Source organism: Artemia sp. Qi Xiang Cuo, chromosome 18 (genome assembly GCF_049724085.1).
Source record: "Artemia sp. Qi Xiang Cuo chromosome 18, ASM4972408v1, whole genome shotgun sequence".
Classification (NCBI taxonomy): domain Eukaryota; kingdom Metazoa; phylum Arthropoda; class Branchiopoda; order Anostraca; family Artemiidae; genus Artemia; species Artemia sp. Qi Xiang Cuo.
In genome coordinates, this window is record NC_142811.1 from 18,069,632 (window position 1) to 18,094,097 (window position 24,466).

The following is a 24,466-nucleotide window of genomic DNA, read 5'->3' on the forward strand; positions in this document are numbered from 1 at the left end:
AATACCCCGTGTTTTCATTAGAAAGTACCCCTACAAGCAACCTGACAAAAAACAATATAGAATGACCTATCAAAGATAGGCTATTTTTTTGACGAAATTCATGGTTTCGGGCCATAAAAACTTAAGGTCTGATAAGCGACTAGACAACAATTTACGTAGAGTTGGCCGTAATCATAAGGCCGAACAGGTTTTACGGCCGTACGGTTGGTTTTCTCCCTAGAGTTGTGTATTGAAATTTCCTGTAAAGGAATCAACAGAGCGGCTCTAGTAGGCAATATTGAATAAAGAAAGATCAACTACTGTCACAATTATGTTGTTCAAGATTTGACAAAAGTTAGTTAAGACCCCTATATTAGGTTTTTACCAAAACTACTTTCGAGTTTTTTCTTCTTTTTTTTTCAAGCTTACATTTTTTTTCTCGCCCAAAATTTCGTTTCTGAGAATTGTTAGCTAATAATTCTGTTACCGTGAGCTAAACAAAATTGTTACCAAACGTGCTTGTTAAAAATTGCTAGGAAAAAAGCCTTAAAAACTGCTAGAGGTAAAAATTGCTCAGTAATACTATAAAGTTGGAATAAAAACCGTACTAGAAAGCTAGTTGCTCATAATCATGAGTTAATCAGGATAGATAGTACTACACAAAGGACAAAGGGAGAGGAAATGTAAAGGGAATTCCAGCCCTTCCAAGTTTGTCTGAAGGCCCCCTTCAGAAAGATGTGGGATTTGTTACGTAAAATTGCGTTTATTTATTCTCGACCCCCTCCCCTGAAAAATATCTGATTCTCCCTCCAAGGTTTTTTATTCTATCACCCTTATAGAATTTTGTACTCTGGAAATGCGTCATAGATGTAGGAAAATGCGATTGCCAGAGAAATCTTACCGCATTTTGGAACAAAAAGCCCTAAATACTTGAATAAAAGCTGTAATAGAAAGCATAGTCGCTGTATTGAGTAAATGTATATGTATTATATGAAATACAATACATTGTAAATGTATTTATCAATAATTGTGTGTATCTATCAATACGTAGTAAATGTATTGAGAATTCCTCCCCCAAAGTTAGGCTAGTCTGATGGCCTCCTTCAGAAAAGTTCGGAATTTGTCACCCAAAATCGCATTTTATTTTTGCCCAGTCAAAAATATCTGACTCTCTCTCAAGGCTTTTTACTCTATCGACCTTATATGAATATTTTTGTTCTCTGGGAATGCATCATCATAGGAAAATGCGATGATTGTCAGAGAAACCTTGCTGAATGTCGGAACAACTCGCATTCTTCCTTAGAAAGCGCGTCACTATCATTTTAGAGCTACTTGAATTACTACTGTTGTATCTTTGTGTATTTCTTAGGACTATCTTTTGTTAAAAAGCAAAAATTGTTTTGTATGATAATTGCTAACATAAATAATTTTTAGAATAATCTTTTTTGCTGCCACTTTAAAAAGAGTTTTATTATTCTTGATATTTTTGGTTCGTTGCAGTCTTTTGCCGACAAGGCGTTTTCTAAATTTTGGGTATGTGTTCGTTTGTGGGAAAGGTATGCATTATTTCATGATATTCTTTATTTAGAATAGGATTACTTTTCTTACAGGTATGTAAAATATATGTTGTAGTTAGTTATATACTTACAGTACCTCTCTTGCTTTTTTTTTTCTTAACGTTATTATATTTAACATATTGTATACTTTTTTTTGCGTTTTCCGTAGATCTTTGCTGCGTTTAATCCCGAGAATTGTTAATTTGGATTGAAATAGATCTTCTATCTGAGTTGGTCTATAGTCTACAAAAATTTTATAGTTATAGGGGTATTCAATAATTTTTAATAGGGATATATGTAAAAAGTAATGCCTGTTCTGGGTGAAAATTTCATCCGAGTATTCTGGGTGGTATTTTCATCAGAGTATTCTCCTTGATTCACCAGTGAGTTTTCAGTGACTGCGTCTTCACAAATACGTCCTGAGACCACACTGGCTATATATGACAGTACGAAAAAATGGAAAATGTGAAGAAATTTTTTTTATAGAAATACATTTATATACATTACAAAATACATTTTAAATGATTTCACTTTTTTGACTTTAATAAAAGAAAAATTATTAAAATTTTAAGGAAATTCATAGCAGTATATGAATATTTAACTGACAATCCACGGTCATTTGTTGTTTTTTTTGTTTTATTTTTTCAGTAAAGTGCAAATTATGTTCTGGTCTTGAGAAGGCATGGTCAGCCCTACACATGTTTATTTTTGCTCCTTTTGAATTTGACTAGGTTATTTATTGTAATTTATTTTTGTTTTGGGTTTCATTTATTTATTGATGGTGGTTTGTGGTAGTTTTATTCTTGGAAGATTATTTGACTTTATTGCTGCTCATTTTCGGTTTAATGGATCTCTTTACCTTTTTTTTTGAAAAACTTGTTTTGTGGGAAATGTTTTTTAGAATTAATTTCTTATAATATCAAAAAAATAAGATGAAATCATGACTAAGGTTACTGAAAAAACAAATGAATGTGGATTGACTGTTTAATATATATATATATATATATATATATATATATATATATATATATATATATATATATATATATATATATATATATATATATATATATATATATATATATATATATATATATATATATATATATATATATATATATATATATATATATATATATATATATATATATATATATGTATATATATATATATATATATATATATATATATATATATATATATATATATATATATATATATATATATATATATATATATATATATATATATATTGATCTTCATTCCTGAAAGTCTTAATAATTTTGGATTTATTAAAGTTAGAAAGAGAAATATTTAAAATTTGTTGTGTTTTCAGTAAACTGCAAATTATGTTCTGGCCTGTCAACCTTACTCCTCTTAGTTTCTGCTCGTTTATAGTTTGACGTGGTTATTTATTATAATATCTGTTCTTTTCGGGTTTCATTAATTTATTTATGGTAGCTTTATGCTTGAACAAATTATCTGGCTTTGTTTATGCTCCTCTGTGGTTTAATGTCGCTCTTTACTTTTCTTTGGAAAACTTATTTTGTGGAAAAAGCTTTCAAAATTAATTTATGTTCGTTTTTAACTGACATAGTCTTTTTCATTGGTTAAGATTAAAATATTTAAAAAATTTCGTTTTTTTTTTGAAAAATCCAGGTTTTGGCTTACTATTTATATGTTGAATAAAAGTTTTCAATAATTTTTAATAATATAAGCTCTTTTAAAAATCTCGATACACAAAATATATTTGGATTTAGTTTCACACCTCAAATTTCTCTGAAAAATAAAACTTAATACCCTATTATTTTCTCAAGCATTGTAGCTATGCTATTTTGACAACCCAAATACACTTTACCCTCTTCATTTAGTTCAATAGTAAGAGCAGAAGTAGTAATAGTAATAGTCCTGAAATGTCAACTGAATAACTTCAGTCATTCTTGAGTTATTGCTCAGGCGTCTTATTGACAACCAGGATGCCCACAGTCCCTTTTGATTTAGTTTAAAAGCAACATAAACTTTCTCTGAAAGTTTCACTTTATATCATACTCCAGTCCTAAAATACTCCACCTGGTATCTTGACAACCTGGATGCACTTAAACTATTTTGAGTTATTTCAAAAGTAGCAGTAGTAGTAGTAGTAAAAGTAGTAGCAAAAGTGGTTGAATTACTGGCAGCCCTGAAAGTTTCAGCTTAATACCCTAAGGTGTTGTAGGGATATTGCTAACACACCCCTTTGATAACCCACACGTACATTGTGTGTTTTAATTCAGTTCAACACCACCCTCGCCATTCCTGTAAGTTTTACTAATGCCCTAGTATTAGCAATAGTAGTAGTAATAGTAGCAGAAGTAATGGTCGGAGCATTGGGATCAGTTTTAGTGATAACAGCAGTAATATTAATAGTAATATTGTTTAAACTGTGCCGTTTTGATCTTGTTCAGCATCCCTTTTTGTTAGTGAGGCTCAGTAATTTTGTCAGCCCACCAAAATGCTGTTTTCGATGCCAGTCACTAAACCAACTTGCAAAAGATAGTAACGAAGCGTTGAAATGTATCATATGCAGCGAAGGACATTAAAGGATATGCCATGCATCCCTGGAAATGTGAAATAAGTGCACAACCGGGGGGAAGCACCCGTCGTTTAGCTTAAAGTGTAGAGTTATCCGAGATGCGGCAAAATCTAAAGCTCAATGAGTGTTATTTCCATTTACTCAATAAATATATACAGATATGATTCCCATAAGTTACAATTCCTGTATGACAGAATCCATAAGCATGAAGTGTTATGCTTTCAGGAACATTTTTCTTACAGAAGAGAATATGAGTATGTTTGAACGTAGTCCAGACAAACAATATTTTTTCCATTCCGCTATTCGAAAGAGCTCAGCTGGTCGACCTTTGGATGGGATTGGACTCGTAATTAATCGAGAGCTAAATTCATCCCTTATTGCATCATGTGATTACTTTTTAGCAGTTAAAGCTGAAGCAGCTCCGATAACCAGCATTGTGACTGTTTACTTACCCACGAACTAGAGAAACCAGGCCTCAGAAAGGAAGTTCAACGACGCCTGCTCTCGCCTTGGCCGACTACTAGCTCGGCTGTGCAATGAAAGAGTGGTAATATGTGGTGACTTCAATTCCTCATCAGACGACGATACTTGGTTCACTACATTACTTACCTGTTTGCCAACAGGCATGCGACTTGTACCAAAAGATAATAGTTTTACCTTCATCCATAATACCTCTGGTGCAACTTCTGATATAGACCATTTTTTCCTGCAACTTCACGGCCTGCGATAGACTGAGTAAAGTTGATAGTGAATGCGTTTATAGTAGCCATCTTGGCCTTAGCCTCCGAATAAGTAGGGCTTCCCACAAACGGGCTAGAAAGTCGCAATGGCACACCCTTGATGATTGGGGTAAAGCTGATCCTGTGTTATATAGAACGGTTCCAGATTCTGTGCTTTCGAAAATTAAGATCCCGTTTCAGCTACTTGAACACGGTTGTTCTGAAAACCGAACTGGACTTAATATTTTTACTGAGGAATTAATTCATGGTACGAAAGTAGCACAAAATTACGCTGTACCTGTTTCGAGAGTTCGTCTTGGCACGCGAAAGCCCGAACGGCCAAACCCACAAGTAAAGGCAGCAAAAATCGTGTCAAACAGCGCTATCGGGAATGGAATTCGCAAGGTCGACCTAGATCTGAGACGACGATCTGTTCTGTATTGTGGAAAAACAACTAATATACAGAAAAAAGTGGGTGACAATAGCAGGGGCGCCAGTGGGGGGGGGGGATGCCCCCCCTCTGTTTTTTTTTTGGGAAAAATTTTCAACTCTCAAGCTCTTAGTTTATTCTTCCTTTTCCAAATTTGTTTGTTGCTTTCGATTTCTTCCTGAAAAACCAAAAACCAGGTCACTAAAAAACAGCAAATTGAAGACACTCAAAGATTTGCAGCAAAGTCACTCATTTGAAGAATATCTCTTTTTGCATGGTTTCGTCGTATTCGACCTGTCACATTTTACTGTCTCCCATAATTTGTGATATGCCATGCTAAAAACATAATATCATATTATGATAAGATATGCCGCAAGAGCATTCATCAACGTAGGATTGAGAAAGTGAAGACATTTCAGAGCTGGTAAGGCAGCACGAAAGCAGTGACCAGCACAAAGCATGTACCATTTCCTGAACCAAATTTAAAGACATTCAGACGGAGACGGCCGGATCTGTTGCCTTATGCCTCTCCAAAGAACGGGAAAAGGAAATATTAGAGAACAGACGGTATGTAAAGGCTCTGCTAACAACTACAGCCTTACTTCTTCGGCAAGGTCTTGCGTTTCGTGGCCGTGATGAAGGAGAGTCCAGTGCCAATCGAGAGAATTTCGTTGAGACCGTAGGTCATTTAACGGAAATCAACCCGAACCTGATGGACAAGTCTCGCAAGGCCTATGACCATTAGTTGTCACACAAGAACCAAAATGAATACATTAAGGTCATAGGAAATAAAATTAAAAGTTCTATCGCGGAAGAAGTCAGAGAAGCAAAATATTTTGCTGTTCTTGCTGAAGAAATAAAAGACCTCTCAAAAAAGGAATAACTTGCGATTTTAGTGTGCTATATACATGATATGAAAACCAAAGAAAGAGCCATAGGTTGCTACCACATGCGCAAGGTTGACGCTGAGAGTTTGGCCGACTTTATTTACAACGAAATAAAGGGTATTGGCCTTGACTGGTCAAAATGTGTCGGACAGTGCTATGACGGGGTGAGTGTAATGAGCGGACGTTTTTCAGGAGTACTGGCCCGTCTCCGGGAAAATTCACCGCAAGCGATGTACACTCACTGTCATTCCAATAGACTTAACCTTGTTATTGGCAATGCAGAAAAAACGAAGAATTTCGTCAGTATTTTCAGTTTTGCAAACAATTATGGTTTTGTTTCTAACAGCAACACTCGATTCCAGTTGTTTGTCAAGGCCCAAAAACTGTCAACGTGTCTGTGTTAACGCTTGAACGGACAGTTGTGACACGTTGATCTTACTGGTATAGATCAGTGACTAAAATTCTGGTAAGATGTGACTGCACACTCGCAGTTCTGTCAGTTGTTCAAGAATCTTCTGACAGGGAGAAAGCAGCAGAAGCTACAGATCTTAAGAATCAACTAGAGTCATTTCCCTTCATATTCAGTTTGCATGTCATTCACGAAGTTCTTGCAGTGATCAACCCTCTTTCTGAACAACTGCAGGCCCTAGATCCGATCGTTTGAGACGCCTGCGCTTTAATCACCACAACAAAAAACCAACTGAAGACAATGCGTAACGTCGAGTATTTTCGAGTCTTATACGACAAGTCTAAGGAGATGGCTAAGAGATGGCAAGTCTAAGGAGAGTGTCGGCGCTGATCTGTCGGAAACAAGCGCTCTTGCTTCAACCATACCAGCAAAATCAAAACAAGTTCACAAGATATCCAGAAGACTCAGGAGCTATTTGATGACATCAACAATTGGAAAGCACAGCACTGAATCCGAATGCACAAGAACAAAAAGGAAAATGCGAAGGGAGTTTTACGAGGTTTTGGACAGTGGTAAATGAGTTTGAAGAGCGTTTTTCTGTCCATCTGCGAGTGCTAGAAGCCACACGATGCTTTAACCCCAAATCTGAAGACTTCTTGAAACAAACTTACTTCTCGAGATTGCGACATATATCGATAAAGCTGGCATCAATGTTATAGAGCTGAAGAGTCAAGCTTTGATAACTCGTACATATGTGTCGCAGCTTGCATAGATACTAGCAAACGCTTTAGATCTTTTCAGAGGCCTGGGAGGATTGAAAGAAGCTTATTCTGAGGTTCTTGAGGTCGTGAGGGTAGTCCTCACACTCCCGCTCACAACATGCCCAAATGAACGATTTTTCTCTGTGTTGACAATTGTGAAGGATTACCATTGGGCAACAATTGACAACGAGCGACTTTCGTATTTGGTCCTTGTGTTCCCTGAAAAGGCTGCAGTGAAGGAGCTCGATTTTGAAAAGCTTGTGGACGACTTCGCAAAAATGAAGCCAAAGGAGATATCCATTGCTTAAATAACTGCACGTAACTTTCAGTTTTTAATTTGTGTGGTAAATGTTCCATCTTGTAGCGATTTTTTTGTCCCTAACTAGATTGCAAAAGGCAAAAACAACTAGTGAGTGGTATTGAACCACATTTTTTTATAGCCCATTGTTTGAAATAGTAGCCTATAGTAGTAATAGTAGTTGTAGTATTAACTACTAATACTACTACTACTAGCAACTAACCGCAGCTCCAAGCCGCCTGAGGCCAACACAGCTATGCACGCTCCTCCTCCACTCCAATCTATTCAAAGCCTCCCTTTTTACACCCACCCACGAAGGTCCTATTTCCTTTAAATCTTTCTTTATGGCGTCCTCCCACCCCAGACGGGGACGACCTGCTTTCCGTTTAGCCCTAGACGGTTGGCCGAAAAAAACAATCTTCGGCAATCTGTCATCCTTCATCCGCAAAACGTGCCCTAGCTATCTCAACCTTTCTTTCATTATAGCCCTAGAGTGTGGTATTGAACCATATTTTTGTATAGCCTATTGTTTGAAATACGGTCAGTCAGCCGGGTAGCCAGAACGAACCATAAGCAATTTCTCTGGAAAACGTCTAGCAAATCTTCATCCGCTTTTCGGAGCGTCCATGCTTCAGAGCCAGATTTGACCACTGTCATCACTGTAGCTTCTAATAATTTAATCTTGGTTTGCAGACTTATCTTCCTATTCTTCCAAACTTTATTTTAACTGTAAAAAAAACACCCTGAGCCTTGGCTATTCTACATTTAACATCTTCACTGGTCTCACCATCTTCACTAATAATACTACCTGATCAATCTTTTCATTACCCAACGTCACCTTTTCATCTTCACTTATTCCTAGCCTTAGTGATTTAGTCTTCTTAATATCAATTTACAAGCCAATTCTAGCACCCTGAACTCGCAAAACCTCTAAAACTTCATTCATTTTGCTCACACTTTCATCTAGGATGCTTAAATCATCAGCATAATCTAAGTCCAGGAGATTTTTTCCTCCCCATTTGATTCCGTGGTCTCCGATTGCCTTTCCTGTGCTCCTTAAAACAAAATCCATCAAAGTAATCCATATAAAGGGTGATAGAACTCAACCCTGCTTAACTCCTGATTTAATACAAAACCAACTGCTAACCTTATTTCCTACCTTAACCGCAGCAGTGGTATTCTCGTACATAGCACTAATCACTTTAATGTATTTGTCTGGTATACCACACAAAGATAAAACCTTTACTAAAGCTCTTCTATCAACAGAATCGAACGCTTGCTCATAATCTATAAAACTGAGGACCAAAGGTGTTTGAAAACTCAGGCACCTCTCAATTATTAGCCTAAGAGTGGTCGATACATCCTCTACCTTTTCTAAAACCGCACTGTTCTTCTCTTAAAACATTGTCTATGGCATCTCTCAGTCTAAAAAGTATCATATTACTAAGTAATTTACTACCTAGAGAGACCAGACTAATGCCTTGATAATTACCACACTCACTTTTATCACCTTTCTTATAAAGTGGCTTAATTAAGATTTTTTCTAAAATCGTTAGGTACTTCCCCTTTTTCAAAAATCATATTCATAATCTTCAGTAACTTATTTCTAACCTCAGAGTCACCATATTTAAGAAACTTATTTACCACCCTATCAGCACCTGGAGGCTTATTATTAGTAGTAACAGCAGTAGCACTAGTACTAGTAGCAGAAGTAGTATGAAAATATTGTCATTTGGTCAGTTGAACATCCCTCTCATTATGTCCTAGTAGTTTCAACTTCATACTCCAAGCCGTTCCTAAGATATTGCTGAGGTTCAAAGTTTGATTTAGTTCAACTTCCCCTTCAATATTTCCTGAAGTATTCACCTTAATATCTGCTGCCTTAGTAGTCCGTCGCAATAGAAATACTAGTTGTAGTAGCAGTAGTAGTAGTGCTTGTGGTAGGAGTAGTAGTATGAATAATAGCAGTAGTAGTAGTAGTAGGAGCGTGCACATATTGACTTTTGGTCAATTGACCATCCTTCTCATCATTCCCTAAAAGTTCTAACTTAATGCTCTAAGTCATTTCTGAGATGCACCCTTTCAATAACCGGCATGCACAGTGTGTTTTGATTTAGTTCAAACTCCCCTCAACATTCCTTGAAAGGTTCACCTGAATCCCCTTGGTCTTTTTGGACAAAAATGTCAAACATGCATATTCTTTATAAAAAAAAATAAGATATGAATGAATGAATGATTTTTATTACCCATATTTAACAATACAAAAAAAGTAAAAATGGAGTAGAGAGAAAATGAAAAGAAAACCACAACACATCAAACAAACGAGCAACTTAAATTAATACTTCAAAAACCAATGGCGAAACTAGTTACATAAAAAGACAACCATTACACAGTACTAACTATAGTTTCAAACATACTATGCGTTGGGTCTAAAGATTTCAGGAACTTTTCCCTCCTGGTCACGATCACGACGAAGGGGTCATCGAGTCCGTAACGTGATGAAATCTGGCGGTTTCTTTGCCAGGGGGAAGGCTAAGCAGATATTTTGCAAACTTATAGAACACTGTACGGATTGTTTTTTTATCATCAACAGTGAACAAAGACCAGAAAGGTGACAAAGCTAAGACATGAGGGTTGGCAAAGGAATTGAAGATCCGTGCTAGAATGCGGCGGTTGTATAGGCGTTTGCATGATACAATCATCCAATACACTGTTCGGACTTTCTGATAGAAATCATTTATTGAACTGGACCGTGTAACATTAACTAAAAAACCAAATGGGAAACCAAGGTAATTAATTGATGCTGCTGAAGTATCAGTATTAATACATAGCTCAAATAGTGAATGCGTCAACTCATTATAACAACAATTGAACAACCACCTCGCTTTTGTTGGATTTTAATTCTATGTCTCTGTTAGAATATTTGTTGGACAAAACTATGAAATGAATTTCTCTTCAATTAATTGATCTACTCAGATTTAAAATTTCGTTGTTATAGCTAACAATAGATAAATCAATTCCACGACAAATAAAGCCCGTTTTCACCGGCTTCTGAGACTCGATGTTACTGTTATTATAAAGAGGCGGTGATGATGAAGCCCCTTGGTGAATGCCTTTTCGTACTGGTATGAGGAAATCGGATATAGTCGGGCTCTGGTTTTTTAGTACCCTTACTCTAACCTTCAACTTAAAATACATGTTCCTATAAGTAGCAATTATAGATCTGTCAAGACCTCTCTTAAACCCCTATGGCTGCCGGGGAGTGTCACCCCCCCCCCCTGATGGTTATCTCAAAATTTTATCGAATTTCTTTGGGGGAAATAGATGCGTGAGGGGGCTGGCTGCCCTTCAATCAATTCTGACTCTTAAAAAGGGCTTTGGAACTTTCAGTTTCTATTCGAATGAGCCCCTTTTAAAGTTTCCACGACAACTCCATCCATATGAAGTGCCTTGGAGAAAAAAAATAATACATATTGCCTCTCTTCGCTCTTCACTTAGATTAATTAAAAAAACTTTTTTTAGATTTTCAAAGAAAAGTAAAGAACTCCATTAAACCAAAAATGAGAAAAAATAAAATCAAATATATACCAACCGTCAAACTACCACAAATCAGCATCGATAAATAAATGAAACCCAAAACGAACAGAAATTATAATAAATAAACGAGTCAAACTCAAAACAAGCAGAAATTAACATGAGTAGGGCTCAAAACCCCTATGCCATTTCAAGGCCTGGACACAATTTGCACTTTACTGAAAAAATATAAATGTTTTTACTTTTAAAACTTTAATAAATCAAATAATATTAAGATTTTTATTACTAAATATCAGTATATGTATATTAAACTGACAATGCACATTGATTTGTGTTTTTTTTTCAGTAAAGGGCAAATTGTTTGCACTTTACTTCTTTGAAGTACATTTTGGTTTAATGTTAAGGCAACATTTAGTTTTTAAACATAATATGCAAATGGGAGGGTGGGCGTGGGAGGGGGACTAGTTGCCCTCCAATCACTTTCGACTATTAAAACGGGCATTAGCCCTTTCTGTTTTAAATCGAAAGAGCCCTTTTTGAAATTCCTAAGACAACTCATTCGATACGAAGTGCCCTGGCCTAAACAAAAAAAAAAAGAAAAAATAATAATACATTGTACCCACATGGATTTTTATTATAAAAATGTAAAGTCCTCCAATCACTTTTGACTATTAAAAGGGCACTAGCCCTTTCAATTTCCAATTGAATGAGCTTTTTTTGAGTTTCTACGACAACGCTCTCTATAAAAAACTTTATATGCCCCCAGGGTATAAATTACATCCCTTGCCCTGAGGGCTTTGAGGGGGTTGTCATTCTCAAAGACCTAATTTCCAGAACTTTCAACTATGTTAAACAAAATGGCTATATCAAAATTTTGATTGGATGTGTTTGGGGAGGTGATGGGCGTGAGAGGGGCGTTAGTTGCTTTCTAATCACTTTCAACTATTAAAAAGACAATATCACTTTCAATTTCCAGTCGAATGAGCCCTTTTGAAGATTTCTACGACAACGCTTTCAATAAAAACTTTATATGCCCCAGGACATAACTTACAACCCTTGCCCTGAGGGCTGGGGGGGGGGGTTGATCCTCAAAGACCTAATTTCCAGAACTTTCAACTATGTTGAAGAAAATTTCTATCTCAAAGTTTTGATTGGATGTGTTTGGGAAAATTTTGGGCGTGAGAGGGGGTTAGTTGCCCTCCAATCACTTCCGACTATTAAAAATGGCGCCAGCCGTTTACAATTTCCAATCGAATAAGCCCTTTTTGAAGTTTCTACGACAACGCTTTCTACAAAAACCCTATATGCCCCAGGGCATGACTTACAACCCTTGTGGTGACTTACAACTGTGAGGGGGTTGTCATCCTCAAAGACATAAGTTCCGGACCTTTCAACTACGTTGAACAAAAGGGCTATCTCAAAATTTTGATTGGATGTGTTTGGGGAAATGGTGGGCGTGAGAGGGGGGTTACTTGCCCTCCAATCACTTTCGACTATTAAAAAGGGCATTAGCCGTTTCAATTTCCTATCGAATGATTCCTTTTTGAAGTTTCTACGACAACGCTTTCCAAAAAAAAGCTTATATGCCCCCAGGGCATAAATTACAACCCTTGCCCTGAAAGCTCTAGGGGGAGTGTCATCCTTAAAAACATAATTTCCAGACATTTTAACTACGTCGAGCAAAATGGCTATCTCAAAATTTTGATTGGATGTGTTTGGGGAAATGGTGGGCGTGAGAGGGGGGTTAGTTGCCCTTCAATCACTTCTGACTATTAAAAAGGGCACTAGCTCTTTCAATTTCCAACCGAATGAGCCCTTTTTGAAGTTTCTACGACAACGCTTTCTGTAAAAAGCTTATATGCCCCAGGGCATAACTTACAACCCTTCACCTGAGGGCTGTGAGGGGCTTGTCATCCTCAAAGACATACTTTCCGGACCTTTCAACTCCGTTGAACAAAATAGCTATCTCAAAATCTTGATTGGATGTGTGTTGGGGAATTGGTGGGCGTGAGAAGGGGGTTACTTGCCATCCAATCACTTTCGACTATTAAAAAGGGCATTAGCCGTTTCAATTTCCTATCGAATGATTCTTTTTTGAAGTTTCTACGACAACGCTTTCTATAAGAAAAAACCTTACATGCCCCCAGGGCATAACTTACAACCCTTGCCCTGAGGGCTGTAGGGGGAGTGTAATCCTCAAAAATATAATTTCCAGACTTTTTAACTACGTCGAACAAAATGGCTATCTCAAAATTTGATTGGATGTGTTTGGGGACATGGTGGGCGTGAGAGAGGGGTTAGTTGCCCTTCAATCACTTCTGACGATTAAAAAGGGCACTAGCCCTTTCAATTTCCTACCGAATGAGCCCTTTTTGAAGTTTCTACGACAACGCTTTCTGTAAAAAGCTTATATGCCCCAGGGCATAACTTACAACCCTTGACCTGAGGGCTGTGAGGGGCTTGTCATCCTCAAAGACATAATGTCCAGAACTTTCAACTACGTTGAACAAAATGGCTATCTCAAAATTTTGATTGGATGTGTTTGGGGAAATGGTGGGCGTGAGAGGGGGGTTAGTTGCCCTCCAATGACTTTTGACTATTAGAAAGGGCACTAGCCGTTTCAGTTTCCAATCGAATTATTCCTTTTTGAAGTTTCTACGACAACGCTTTCTATAAAAAAACCTTATATGCCCCAGGGCATAACTTAAACCCCTGCCCTGAGGGCTGTGGGGGGAGTGTCATCCTCAAAAACACAATTTCTAGACTTTCTAACTACGTCGAACAAAATGGCTATCTCGAAATTTTGATTGGATGTTTTGGGGAAATGGTGGGTGTGAGAGGGGTGTTAGTTATCCTCAAATCACTTTCGACTATTAAAAAGCGCCAAAGCTCAACTAACATCCAACCAAGTGGGCCCTTTTTGAAGCCTCTAAGGCATCACCCTCTATAAAAACTTTATATGCCACCTGGGCACAACTTACAACCCTTGCCCTAAGAGCACCATGGGGGTTATCACCCCCTAAGGCCTAATGCCTATGACTTTTAGCTTCGTTGAGCAAAGTAGTTTTCAAAAATTTTTGTTGAATGTGTTTGGGGAAAAGGTGAGCGTGAGAGGGGCGTTAGTTGCCCTCAAATTACTTTCAACGATTAAAAAAAGCCTTAGCCCTTTGAATTTTCAATCGAATGAACCCTTTTTCAAGTTTCTACGACAAAGCTTTTAATAAAAACCTTATATGCCCCCAGGGCGAAACTTACAACCCCTACCCTGAGGGCTGTGGGAGTAGTGTCATCCTCAAATATATAATTTCCGGACCTTTCAACTACTTTGAACAGAATGGCTATCTCAAAATTTCGATTGGATGTGTTTGGATAAATGGTGGGCGGGGAAGGGGTGTTAGTTGCCTTCCAATCACTTTCGACTATTAAAAAGGGCACTAGCCATTTTTTCCCATCAAACGATCCTTTTTTGAAGTTTTTGCGACAACGCGTTCTATAAAAAAACCTGATATGTCCCCAGGGCATAACTTACAACCCGTGCCCTAAGGGCTGGGGGGGGTTGTCATCCTCAAAGACCTAATTTCCAGAACTTTCACTACATTAAACAAAATGTCTATCTCAAAATTTTGATTGGACGTGTTTGGGGAAAAGGTGGGCGTGAGAGGGGGTTAGCCCTCCAATCACTTTCGACCATTAAAAAGGGCACTAGCCCTTTGAATTTCCAATCGAACGAGCCTTTTTTGAAGTTTCCACGACAACGCTTTCTATAAAAAACTTTATATGCCCCAGGGTAAAACTTAGAACCTTTGTTCTGAGGGTTGTGAGGGAGTGTCCTTCTCAAAAAAATTATCTATGTAAGAAAATCGACTACGCTGAACAAAGTGTCTACCTCAAATTTTGATTGGATGTGTTTGAGGAAATGGTGGGCGTGGAAGGGGTGTTAGTTGCCTTCCAATTTCTTTCGACCATTAAAAAGGCCACAAGCCATTCTAATTTCCAATAAAATGAGCCCTTTTCGAAGTTTCTACGATAACTCCTTCCATACGAAGTGCCCTGGTATAAGACCAAGAAAAAAAAAATAAAAAAAATAATAGATTGTACCAAGATTGTTCTTTACTTATGCAGTGCTATTGCGCTGCCTATGACTGCGCTATGCCCTGTCTATGATTGTTTGTAATGTCTATGATTTTTTGTTCTTTTTTTTTTAATGATTTGAATTTCATGCTGAAATCCTGGTGATACTATGACAATCTACCGTGCTAAAAGTGAAAGGCTTGTCTCAAGAAATCGACACTGTGTAAAGTGCATTTCAATGAAGCCAGATATCATCTGTCACAGTTTCTAATAATTTTATTGCATTACTAATTCAAGTAGCACTTTTATATCCAGGATTGAGGTCAATTTGGTCATAGGCATGAATGGACCAAGTATCATAAAATATTGCTTCTCTTCTGCCCTCGTATTTTTTCAGCTGGTAGCTTTTAGCTTATTTTCTCAGTTCGAGCCTCATATAATGATCAACACAAAACAACCTTTTCCGCTTCTCAGTCTAAGAAAGATGTAAAGTTCTCCAACTCCTGATTGCATTTCACTTCTGTGTGTTCAAACAAGTTTAAAGATCCGTTCTCATCGAATGAATTCACATTCGATTTCCATGTTTGGTGCAAATTCGTTCCATGTTTGAATGTAAATCTGAACAATTTTGCTGAAAAAAAGAAGAATTAAATCAAACCTGTTTCACTTTCTTCGACCAACAACGAATAACTGTTAACACTAAAAGTTAAAAAAAAATTCGCAGCCAGATTTTCACAAAATATTCAGGAAAAAAATATAACAAACTTCAAATCAAGTCAGGCGTTGGATGAAAGACAACATCGAAACATGGACATTAATTTACACTTACTCCAATGTCAATGTAATTAAAATGTTACTTTTTTCGTAGCTTAAAGCCTTGTGATCCGTCATTATACATTTAATAAAATTTTGAAAAAGTAAGTAGGAATTTTTTGAGGGGATCGATGTTTCGCAGGGCCCAAAATTTGAAAAATAGAGGCGTACTATATTAGAAATATTGGAATTTATTCAGAAATTATGGGCTTAATCTATGGACTTCTAGGAGTCATGGACCTAACGCCTCTTTTTCTGTGCATTACCTGTCTCGATTTAATATACTACGGAACATGCGTGAATTAAAATCAGTAGTCCTCACATCTTGTGATTTTGAAAAAGCACAATTCGAACAATGTATATTTTGCAGAAAAACCATATAAACGTATTTGGAAAATCGTAGACATGATGCGGAAAATTGTAGCTACTTTTGGATTATCCAACAAATGATGAATTTGAATCGACTTGCTTCTGTTGAACTGGTATTGTTACCACAAAGAAGTAAAAAATGGCAATTTACTGATTTTAGCGTATAAGCGATTGATCAGTCAGCTATTCAGTTGATTCCCGAGCGCGTTCTCTCACATGCGAATGAAAATTTCAACCCATCAATGGATATTGTCATGCCTACAGACAAATCATATATAACGCAGACGCCCAACTGAAATAATTGTATGGTATCAATTAATTTGGTGCCTTCGCTCGCCTATCCTCAGTTTAAGGCTTCTAGCACGTGTTAGCGTCATCACTCTTTTAGGCATTATAAGATAGCGCACATAGACATCTCTATCATGCACTTATTGTCTGGGGTGCACTTATGTATTATTATTATCATGCACTTATTGTCTGGGGTCGTGGCGATCTATTAAAGAGTGGTGAATAACGAGTTTTAACTGAACTTTTATGAAGTGATGAAGCTAAGGATCTGTTAATTTAGGCTTTATTTTTTTTTTTTTAATCAAGGAGCTTTTTGATCCTGAAGTAATTTCTTATTGGTTTCTTTGTTTTACTTTTTCTTGTATTTTGCTGCTGATTGATGACTGTTGGTCATGCAGCGGAAATATTCGCTTATTTTGTATTTGATCACTGTCTTGGGTAAAAGACACCATTACACGTAACTTCTTGTTCTTCTGTAGAGAGTGGCGCTTGTTTATAATGAGTCAGTAACTGGTGTTATTTATTTATTATTATTATTAATTTTTTTTTACATTATGAAACATCAAAATATCGTTTACTTTTGCGATGCAAGAACGTAAGATACTTAGTTAAATTTGCCTAAATCTTTGATTACGCTTTGAATTTTATCTGTCAGTTACACGTTTCAAGAAGTGTTACAAGCCTTCTATAGAGGGATTTAAGACAGTATACTATTTGAATCGCTTTTAGTAACTTGATTAAACTATATACATTTGAAAGCTTGTCATGGCTGAATGGCCTAAGCCAGTAGTTCTCAAACTGTTGTACGCGTACCCCTTGGGGGCACGCAAAAATTTTTAAGGGGGTACGTAGCCGGTCAATAAAAAAATAAAACAACCCTTTAACTCTAGAACCGGCAATTTATTTATATCTTAGCTATACTTCACTTAGCACCGGCAACTGAGAAGGGGTACCTTAAATGTATTGTGGGTAAAAAGGGATATAGTGTTTGGATAAGTTTGAGAACCACTGGCCTAACCGAACACAAAACCGAGGGTGGACATTTGGTTTTGATGTCCTCCATTAAATTCAGGACATGACTAATAAGGTTCAAATTGCATTGAATAATAAGGTCCACATAATATGGACCACAATGTAAATAAAGCACCCCATTGCAAAGGACATCTAAGGTCCACATTGCAAATAAAGGACGTATAAAGAATTTAATTTTAAGTTCGCACAACGTTTCATTTGCAAAGACCAAAGGATAATCTTCTTCTCATTTCTTCTTCAGCTTCTTTTCATTGTTTATGTCGGCAGTTATGCTGAAATGAATTTTATTACCCAATGAAATCCCTGTACCTGTCAAAACAAGGGGGGGATAAACTATTCACTAGATACGGTCATGATTCAGTCATGATTCATTCCCCGAACGAGTAACACCTTAGGCGCTCCGTGCCTGCGGTAGTTTTGGCTGAGGAGTGAAATAGCTGGTGAGATTAATGTTTTGAATTGATGAAAGAAAATTTTTTGGTGTGTGATTATTGCTTTGAACTGAAGAATTGCATGGAGTAAAAGAGGATTGGATTTGAGTCATTATAAACAGAGCCTTTGATTACCGACGTTGGAAAAGGTGTTTGCCCTGCCAAACGGCTAAAAGCACTGCACACTAGCAACAACGTGGATAAACAATCGTTGCCGGCTGAGGTAAGACTATTTGTCCATTTTTTTAATTGCTGCTTATTCATGGGGCGAAATAAAAGAAACCGTAAAGAAGTCTCATTCGAAGAGGATCAAAATGATTATTCGTCATCTTCACCTAAGGAGGGAGAAACTTTGTCAATTTCGACGCTGGCTCGGAGCTTTTCTGAAATTCTAACTATAGTGAAAGACAATGGAAAAAAGCTTGACGGTATCACGGACCAGTTCAAATCTCTGGAAACCCGGGTCAAATCACTTGAGGAAGCGCTATCTGGCCAATCGCAGCAATTTTCGACGATCCAGACCCATGTGGCGGCTAATGAGAATGAAATAATAAATGTAAAATCACAGATTAGTGTTGTTACAGCTGAGTCAGTGTTTCTCCGTGAAGAAAATAATCAGTTGAAAAATCTGTTAATGCATTGCGAGTATAGAATGAATGAGAAAAATATAGTGGTTTGGAATGTACCTTTTGATGATAAAGAGGAAGCTAAAGCGATTTTCAGAACTGTTTGTGAAGAAGGACTTGTTGTAAATGAGACCCAATATTTCGATTTTAAATAATTGAAAAAAGACCGTAGACTTTTTAAAGTTAATTTTCGGTATAAAGACCAAAAAATAAAGATTCTGAAACAGATGAAAAAAATTAATGGAAAGACTACTTGCGGTCTTAAAGATATTTATCTTAGCGATGATGCTCCAACGGCAGTGAGAGACATTAGAAAACGGCTGATTGAAAAAAGATCAAAGCTTGCTGATTGTGGTATTCAAGCATGGGTAACAAAATCGGTTCCACCTCTCCTTTGTTTTGATCGGCCAAATGGCCTGCGTGTTTCTTTCTCCGTGAATGACGTGATTCCTGAATTGTCAGTGCCGATAAGTCCTCGAGGTGGGCCTATGCAATGCTAGGCGGGTTGTCATATTTATATTTATATTAATTATTTTAGTTTAACATGATTTTGAGTTATTACTTTGTTGTGCTTTTAATTCTTTGTTTTTTTTTGTGATAGCATATTGGTATGAATTAATGTTGTCTCGTGTTTTTTTATCTTCTTTTTTTAAAAAAGATGTTGTGGAGGGAATAATGTAAACAAAAACAAAATGAGGAAAAGTATTAATGGTGTATAATGTATAGCGCGGCGCGGAGCGTACCGGGTTGTGATTGGAGTTCTTATGGATTGGTCTTGGCTTTCAGTGATACTAGGCCTGGAAACAGTAGTAGTGTTTTTTAGTTTTTATGAAGATATTTATGTTTCTAAATTAAAAGTTGTGCAGATTAGTCGTACTGAGGGAAAACGACTTGGAATGGAGATTACTTTTTTTTTTGTTTTGTTTTTTTAATTGTTATTTTTTATTATGGTTTGCTGGTCTTTTAGGGCATGGTTTGGTTTCTCTTAACGTGGAGTTAATATTTGATAATAGATAGAGATAATCGTGAAATTCAATCATCAAGGTTAAAAGAATTTGAGCGGAATTCTCTTTCATTTCAGTCAATTTTTCAAACTATTGTAGCTGGTGATGATGAAGATACTTCTAGTAATTTTGATATCCCAAAAAATCAATATATATTTATGAATGAGCTGGTAAGAAAAAATGTAAATACAAGTAGGATGTCGTTTTGGAATTGCCGGGGTTGGAGGACTGCGCAGGATGTGATTGAAACTTTTTTGTCGGATTCAGATGCAGATATATTAGGCCTATGTGAAACTTTTTTAGATGATTTTTCAATTGAAAATATACATGTAAAAGATTACCAATTTTTTCACATCGGTCGGAAAAGACAAAAACAAGGGGGTCTAGGTGTTTTGATTAAAAATTGCATACCAGCACGTATAAGGATTGATTTTTTGTCAATGAATATTGAAATGATTTTTGAATCTTGTGTAGTTGAATGCTTTTTTCCAAATAATCGGAAGCTTTTAGTTGCAGTTATTTACCGTACTCCGTCATCCAGCCAGATAGAATTTAAAAATCATTTTGAAAGTATGTTGGATAAATTAGCTAGTCTTTATACTCCTTATTTAGTTATGGGTGATTTTAATATTGATTTAATGAAACTCCTATCTGCAGATCAGAATAGAATAGATAGAAATATTTTGCAGTTTTTGGAGGGCCCACTATCTTATGGACGAAACCCCGTATGTTTTGTGCCCTCTAGAATAGCTGATACATCATTTTCACTTATTGATAATATTTTTTCACGTTATAGTGCTGTTAATACATTTATTATTCCTGATGATTCATCTGACCACTGTATAATTATGTCTGATTTTCTTATAAATTTTCCGCATAATAAAAAAAAATCAAACCAAGCGTAGAGATTTTTCACATAAAAATGTGTTAAGGTTAAAAGAAGGGCTTGGTGATGTTGATTGGAGTCCTGTAATTGATGAGAAGGATCCGAACCAATCATTAGATAAATTTTATTATATTATGAATGAAAAGCTTGATCTTTTTTGCCCATATAAAAGCCCGAGAGGAAAGAAACTTACCCCAAAAAAACCTTGGATAAATGAATCACTTTTGAGATCTATTAATGAGAAAAATCGTTTATATAAAATTAGAATAAAATATCCCACGGAAATAAATATAACGTGTTTTAAAAATCATAAGAATATGCTGGTAAGGATCCTTAGAGTAAGTGAAAGACTTTATTATGAAAATTCTTTTCGAAATTCAGATTCCCCTAGAAAGACTATCTTTTGATTAAAGATAAAATTGGAAGAAATAAAAAGTTGCTACACCCTGAAGTGTTATTTGATATTAATGGTAAAGAATTTAGAGGACCACAAGCTGTTGCTAAGAAGTTTAGTGAATATTTTGCTAGTATTGGATCATCTGTTGTTTCAGGAGAAATTGACCTTTCTTCCCCAAGGTCGCATAAAAAATATCTACCGCCCACTGAAGATACGAGCATATTTATGGCCCCGGTTACTTTTGCAGAATTTCAAAAGGTCATTAAGAATTTAAAAAATGGTAATTCATTGGGATATGATGAACTTTCAACTAATTTGTTAAAAAATATTGCAGGTGAAATATTTGAACCATTGCTTCATATTTTAAATTTATGTATTTTCTCAGGTACATTTCCTAAAAGATGGAAAATTGCACGTGTAATACCATTGCATAAAAAAGGAGATAAATCTGATACAAATAATTGTCGTCCTATTGCAATTTTATCACCATTGTCTAAAGTATTGGAAAAAATTTTAAAAGGAAGGATTACTAATTATCTAGATAAAATAATTTTTTTTACCAAATATCAGTTTGGATTTAGGGCAGGCCATTCGACGGAACAAGCAGTTGCAGCTCTTGTATTAGAAATAAATGACTGCTTAGATAGTAATTATCATGTATCTACTGTTTTTTATGATGTTAAAAAAGCATTTGACACTTTAAACCATGAAATTCTTTTTGATAAAATGGAAAATTCCGGTATAAGAGGGAAAGGACTAGATATAATAAGATCATACCTTTATGGACGTAAAATCGTGGTAGATGTTGATGGACATTTGTCTAGTTTAAATGATCTTGAAGATATTGGTGTCCCACAAGGATCGGTATTAGGTCCGCTTTTATTTTTGATTTATATTAATGATCTCCCACGATGTTTTCATGGAAATAATGGTCTTGCAATTTTATTTGCAGATGACACAGCTGTTTCTGTTAAAGCGAAGGATTCATCTACATTTATTCAAAATTTGTTTAACACTGTTAGTTCAGTTAATCGATGGTTTGTTTCTAATTTTTTATTACCGAATTTTAAGAAGACTGAATTTATGATTTTTGGTCATTCAAAACGTGCTACTAAAAAAATTTCATGTCAGGAGCTTCAAGTTGGTGAGCATAAAATACGTAGAGTTCAATCGTATCGTTATTTAGGAGTTTTTATTGATCCCCTTTTGTCATTTCAAACTCATATTGATCATTTAAGGGTGAAACTTTCGCAAAATATTGGGTCTATGTATCGTTTGCAACATGTTTTTCCATTTTCAATTTTAAAAATAATTTATCATTCTTTGATTGCTCCTTATTTAAATTATTGCACAATTATTTATTTAAATACTTTTTGGACGCATATAAAACCCCTACAGATCCTTCAAAATAAAGCAGTGAGAATACTTGGAAATTTTTTACATCGTCCATCAAAACTTAGAGATGCATCGGAAAATGAAACATTATTTCTTTTCTTGAATTTATTAGATCTGAAACACATAAGAGAACTTAATATATCAATATGGCATTTTAAAATACAAGATCCTAGTAGTTATTTTTATGAAAAATCTCTGTTGATTCTGCCCCCTCCTTCGGCTCTTAGGTGTTCTGGAACATATCGAATTCCCTTTGTTAATTGTGAAAGATCTAGATTTTCAATTAGATACCAAATACCATTTATTTCAAATAAATATAGGCTGAAAGATAGAATTCAAATTGAGTCATTTCGGCAAATATCAGTTCTAAGGAAGAAAATATTAAAATTATGTATTGACCTGTGATGGTGGAATAGAAATTTTTTTATTATTATTATTATTTTTTTTTTATATTTGTTACCCATGTTGGGATAGCCTTCCATGCCCCACTTGTCCAGCGTTTGTTTTCTTTATGTTTGTTATGTTTTTTGTTTTTTTCTTTAACCAGGTTTTTTTTCTTTCTCTCTTTTGTTATGATGAGGAAATGTTTTTTTGTTTTTTTTGTTTTTTTTTTTTTTTTCTTTTTTTTTGTTTTTTTTTTTTTTTTTTATTAATACCCAATTTTACGAGCTTTGCTCTCTGTTGGGGGTATATGTTTTTTTTTTTGTTATGTTGATTTATTCAAATAAATAAAAAATCTTCTTCTACGGTCTATTCAGGGGCAGATCCAGGATTTGCGTTAGGAGCAAGTTTAATTAACGCAATCTTGCGTTAATTAAGTAAATTGCACTACTTTAGAATACTTTAGGGGGATGCGCGCCTACCTCGCCCCCCTGGATCCGCCACTATTTTAGGTTTTAATCCCTTCTCTACGAAAGATTCTTATCCTTGAGGTTCCCTTCCACTATTAAAAACTTGACGAATTTTTTTTCTACTCTTTCTTATTTGTATGGTGAAAGAACATTTGAATATATATACAGTGAAAGTTTTGAGAAGTTGGAAACGTTTATTATTTTAATAGCATAAAACTTTTCTTTTACATTGAAATTACATTGAATCGATTATATTAAAATGTATAATTTATATATATTTATATTTTTTTTCTTTTCTTTTTTTTTGTAGTGAAAGAGCATTTGAATATTTATGCAGTGAAAGTTTTGAAAAGTTAGAAAAGTTTATTATTTTGATAGCTTAAAACTTTATTTTTACATTGAAATTACATTGAGTCGATTGAGTCAATATTAAAATGTAAAATTTATATTCTTATATAAAATGTAAATATATATTTTTCTTTTTAGGAGAACCAAAATGAAGAGTTCAATATTCGGCTTAAGTAAAGTTTTTCAGCGAAAACTCAGCAATCCATCATACAGCGTGATCAGATATAATTGCCAACGTTCAGAGCTGAATCCGAACGAAACTCAACTAGAAAGATCTAAAAAAGAAATAGATGTCTCTGAATCCGGAGAGGTATACAAAAACATTTTAAAAACAGCTCAACAGGTGTATGGTGTAAAGAAAGACCCTTACGACCAGCGTTTTGATGTTGAATGTGAACCTGCTTCTCCTCGCATCCCTGCTAGTTACAATCTCGCTGGCTATGTAAATAAGTCACCACTTCTTCAGGAGTTCGTGAGGATAGGGATTGATATGTCAAAATGGGACGAAGATCGAGAGCTCGTGGAATCTATACTGAAAAAGGACTTTGTCAATGATATTCAACCGTATATTAGGTCAGTTTCTCTTTCTTGCCTCCCCCCCCCCTATATTTTCGGGAATTGGCACATTATCGTATTTATATAAGCACATTGGTTACATTTTATAGAACAGTAACGTTTAGAGCATCGCTGTCTGTTTTTATATTCGATCTAAAATGTGATATGCATTAAATGTAATATGCCACTGTAATAAAATGTAAAATGTATAATAAATGTATAAAACGTATAATAAATTTGTAATAAAATGTATAA

The 24,466-nt window shown here is 35.6% G+C and overlaps 1 protein-coding gene across 1 annotated transcript in view; it reads left to right on the top strand.

Moving 5' to 3' along the window:
* mTerf3 (mitochondrial transcription termination factor 3) overlaps positions 1-24,466 on the top strand; it is an 87,143-nt gene that overhangs the window by 47,682 nt on the left and 14,995 nt on the right. The window contains exon 2 of the mRNA XM_089103839.1: positions 23,795-24,229. Coding sequence (XP_088959965.1) covers positions 23,795-24,229 — 435 coding nt within the window. The remainder of the gene's footprint in view (positions 1-23,794; positions 24,230-24,466) is intronic.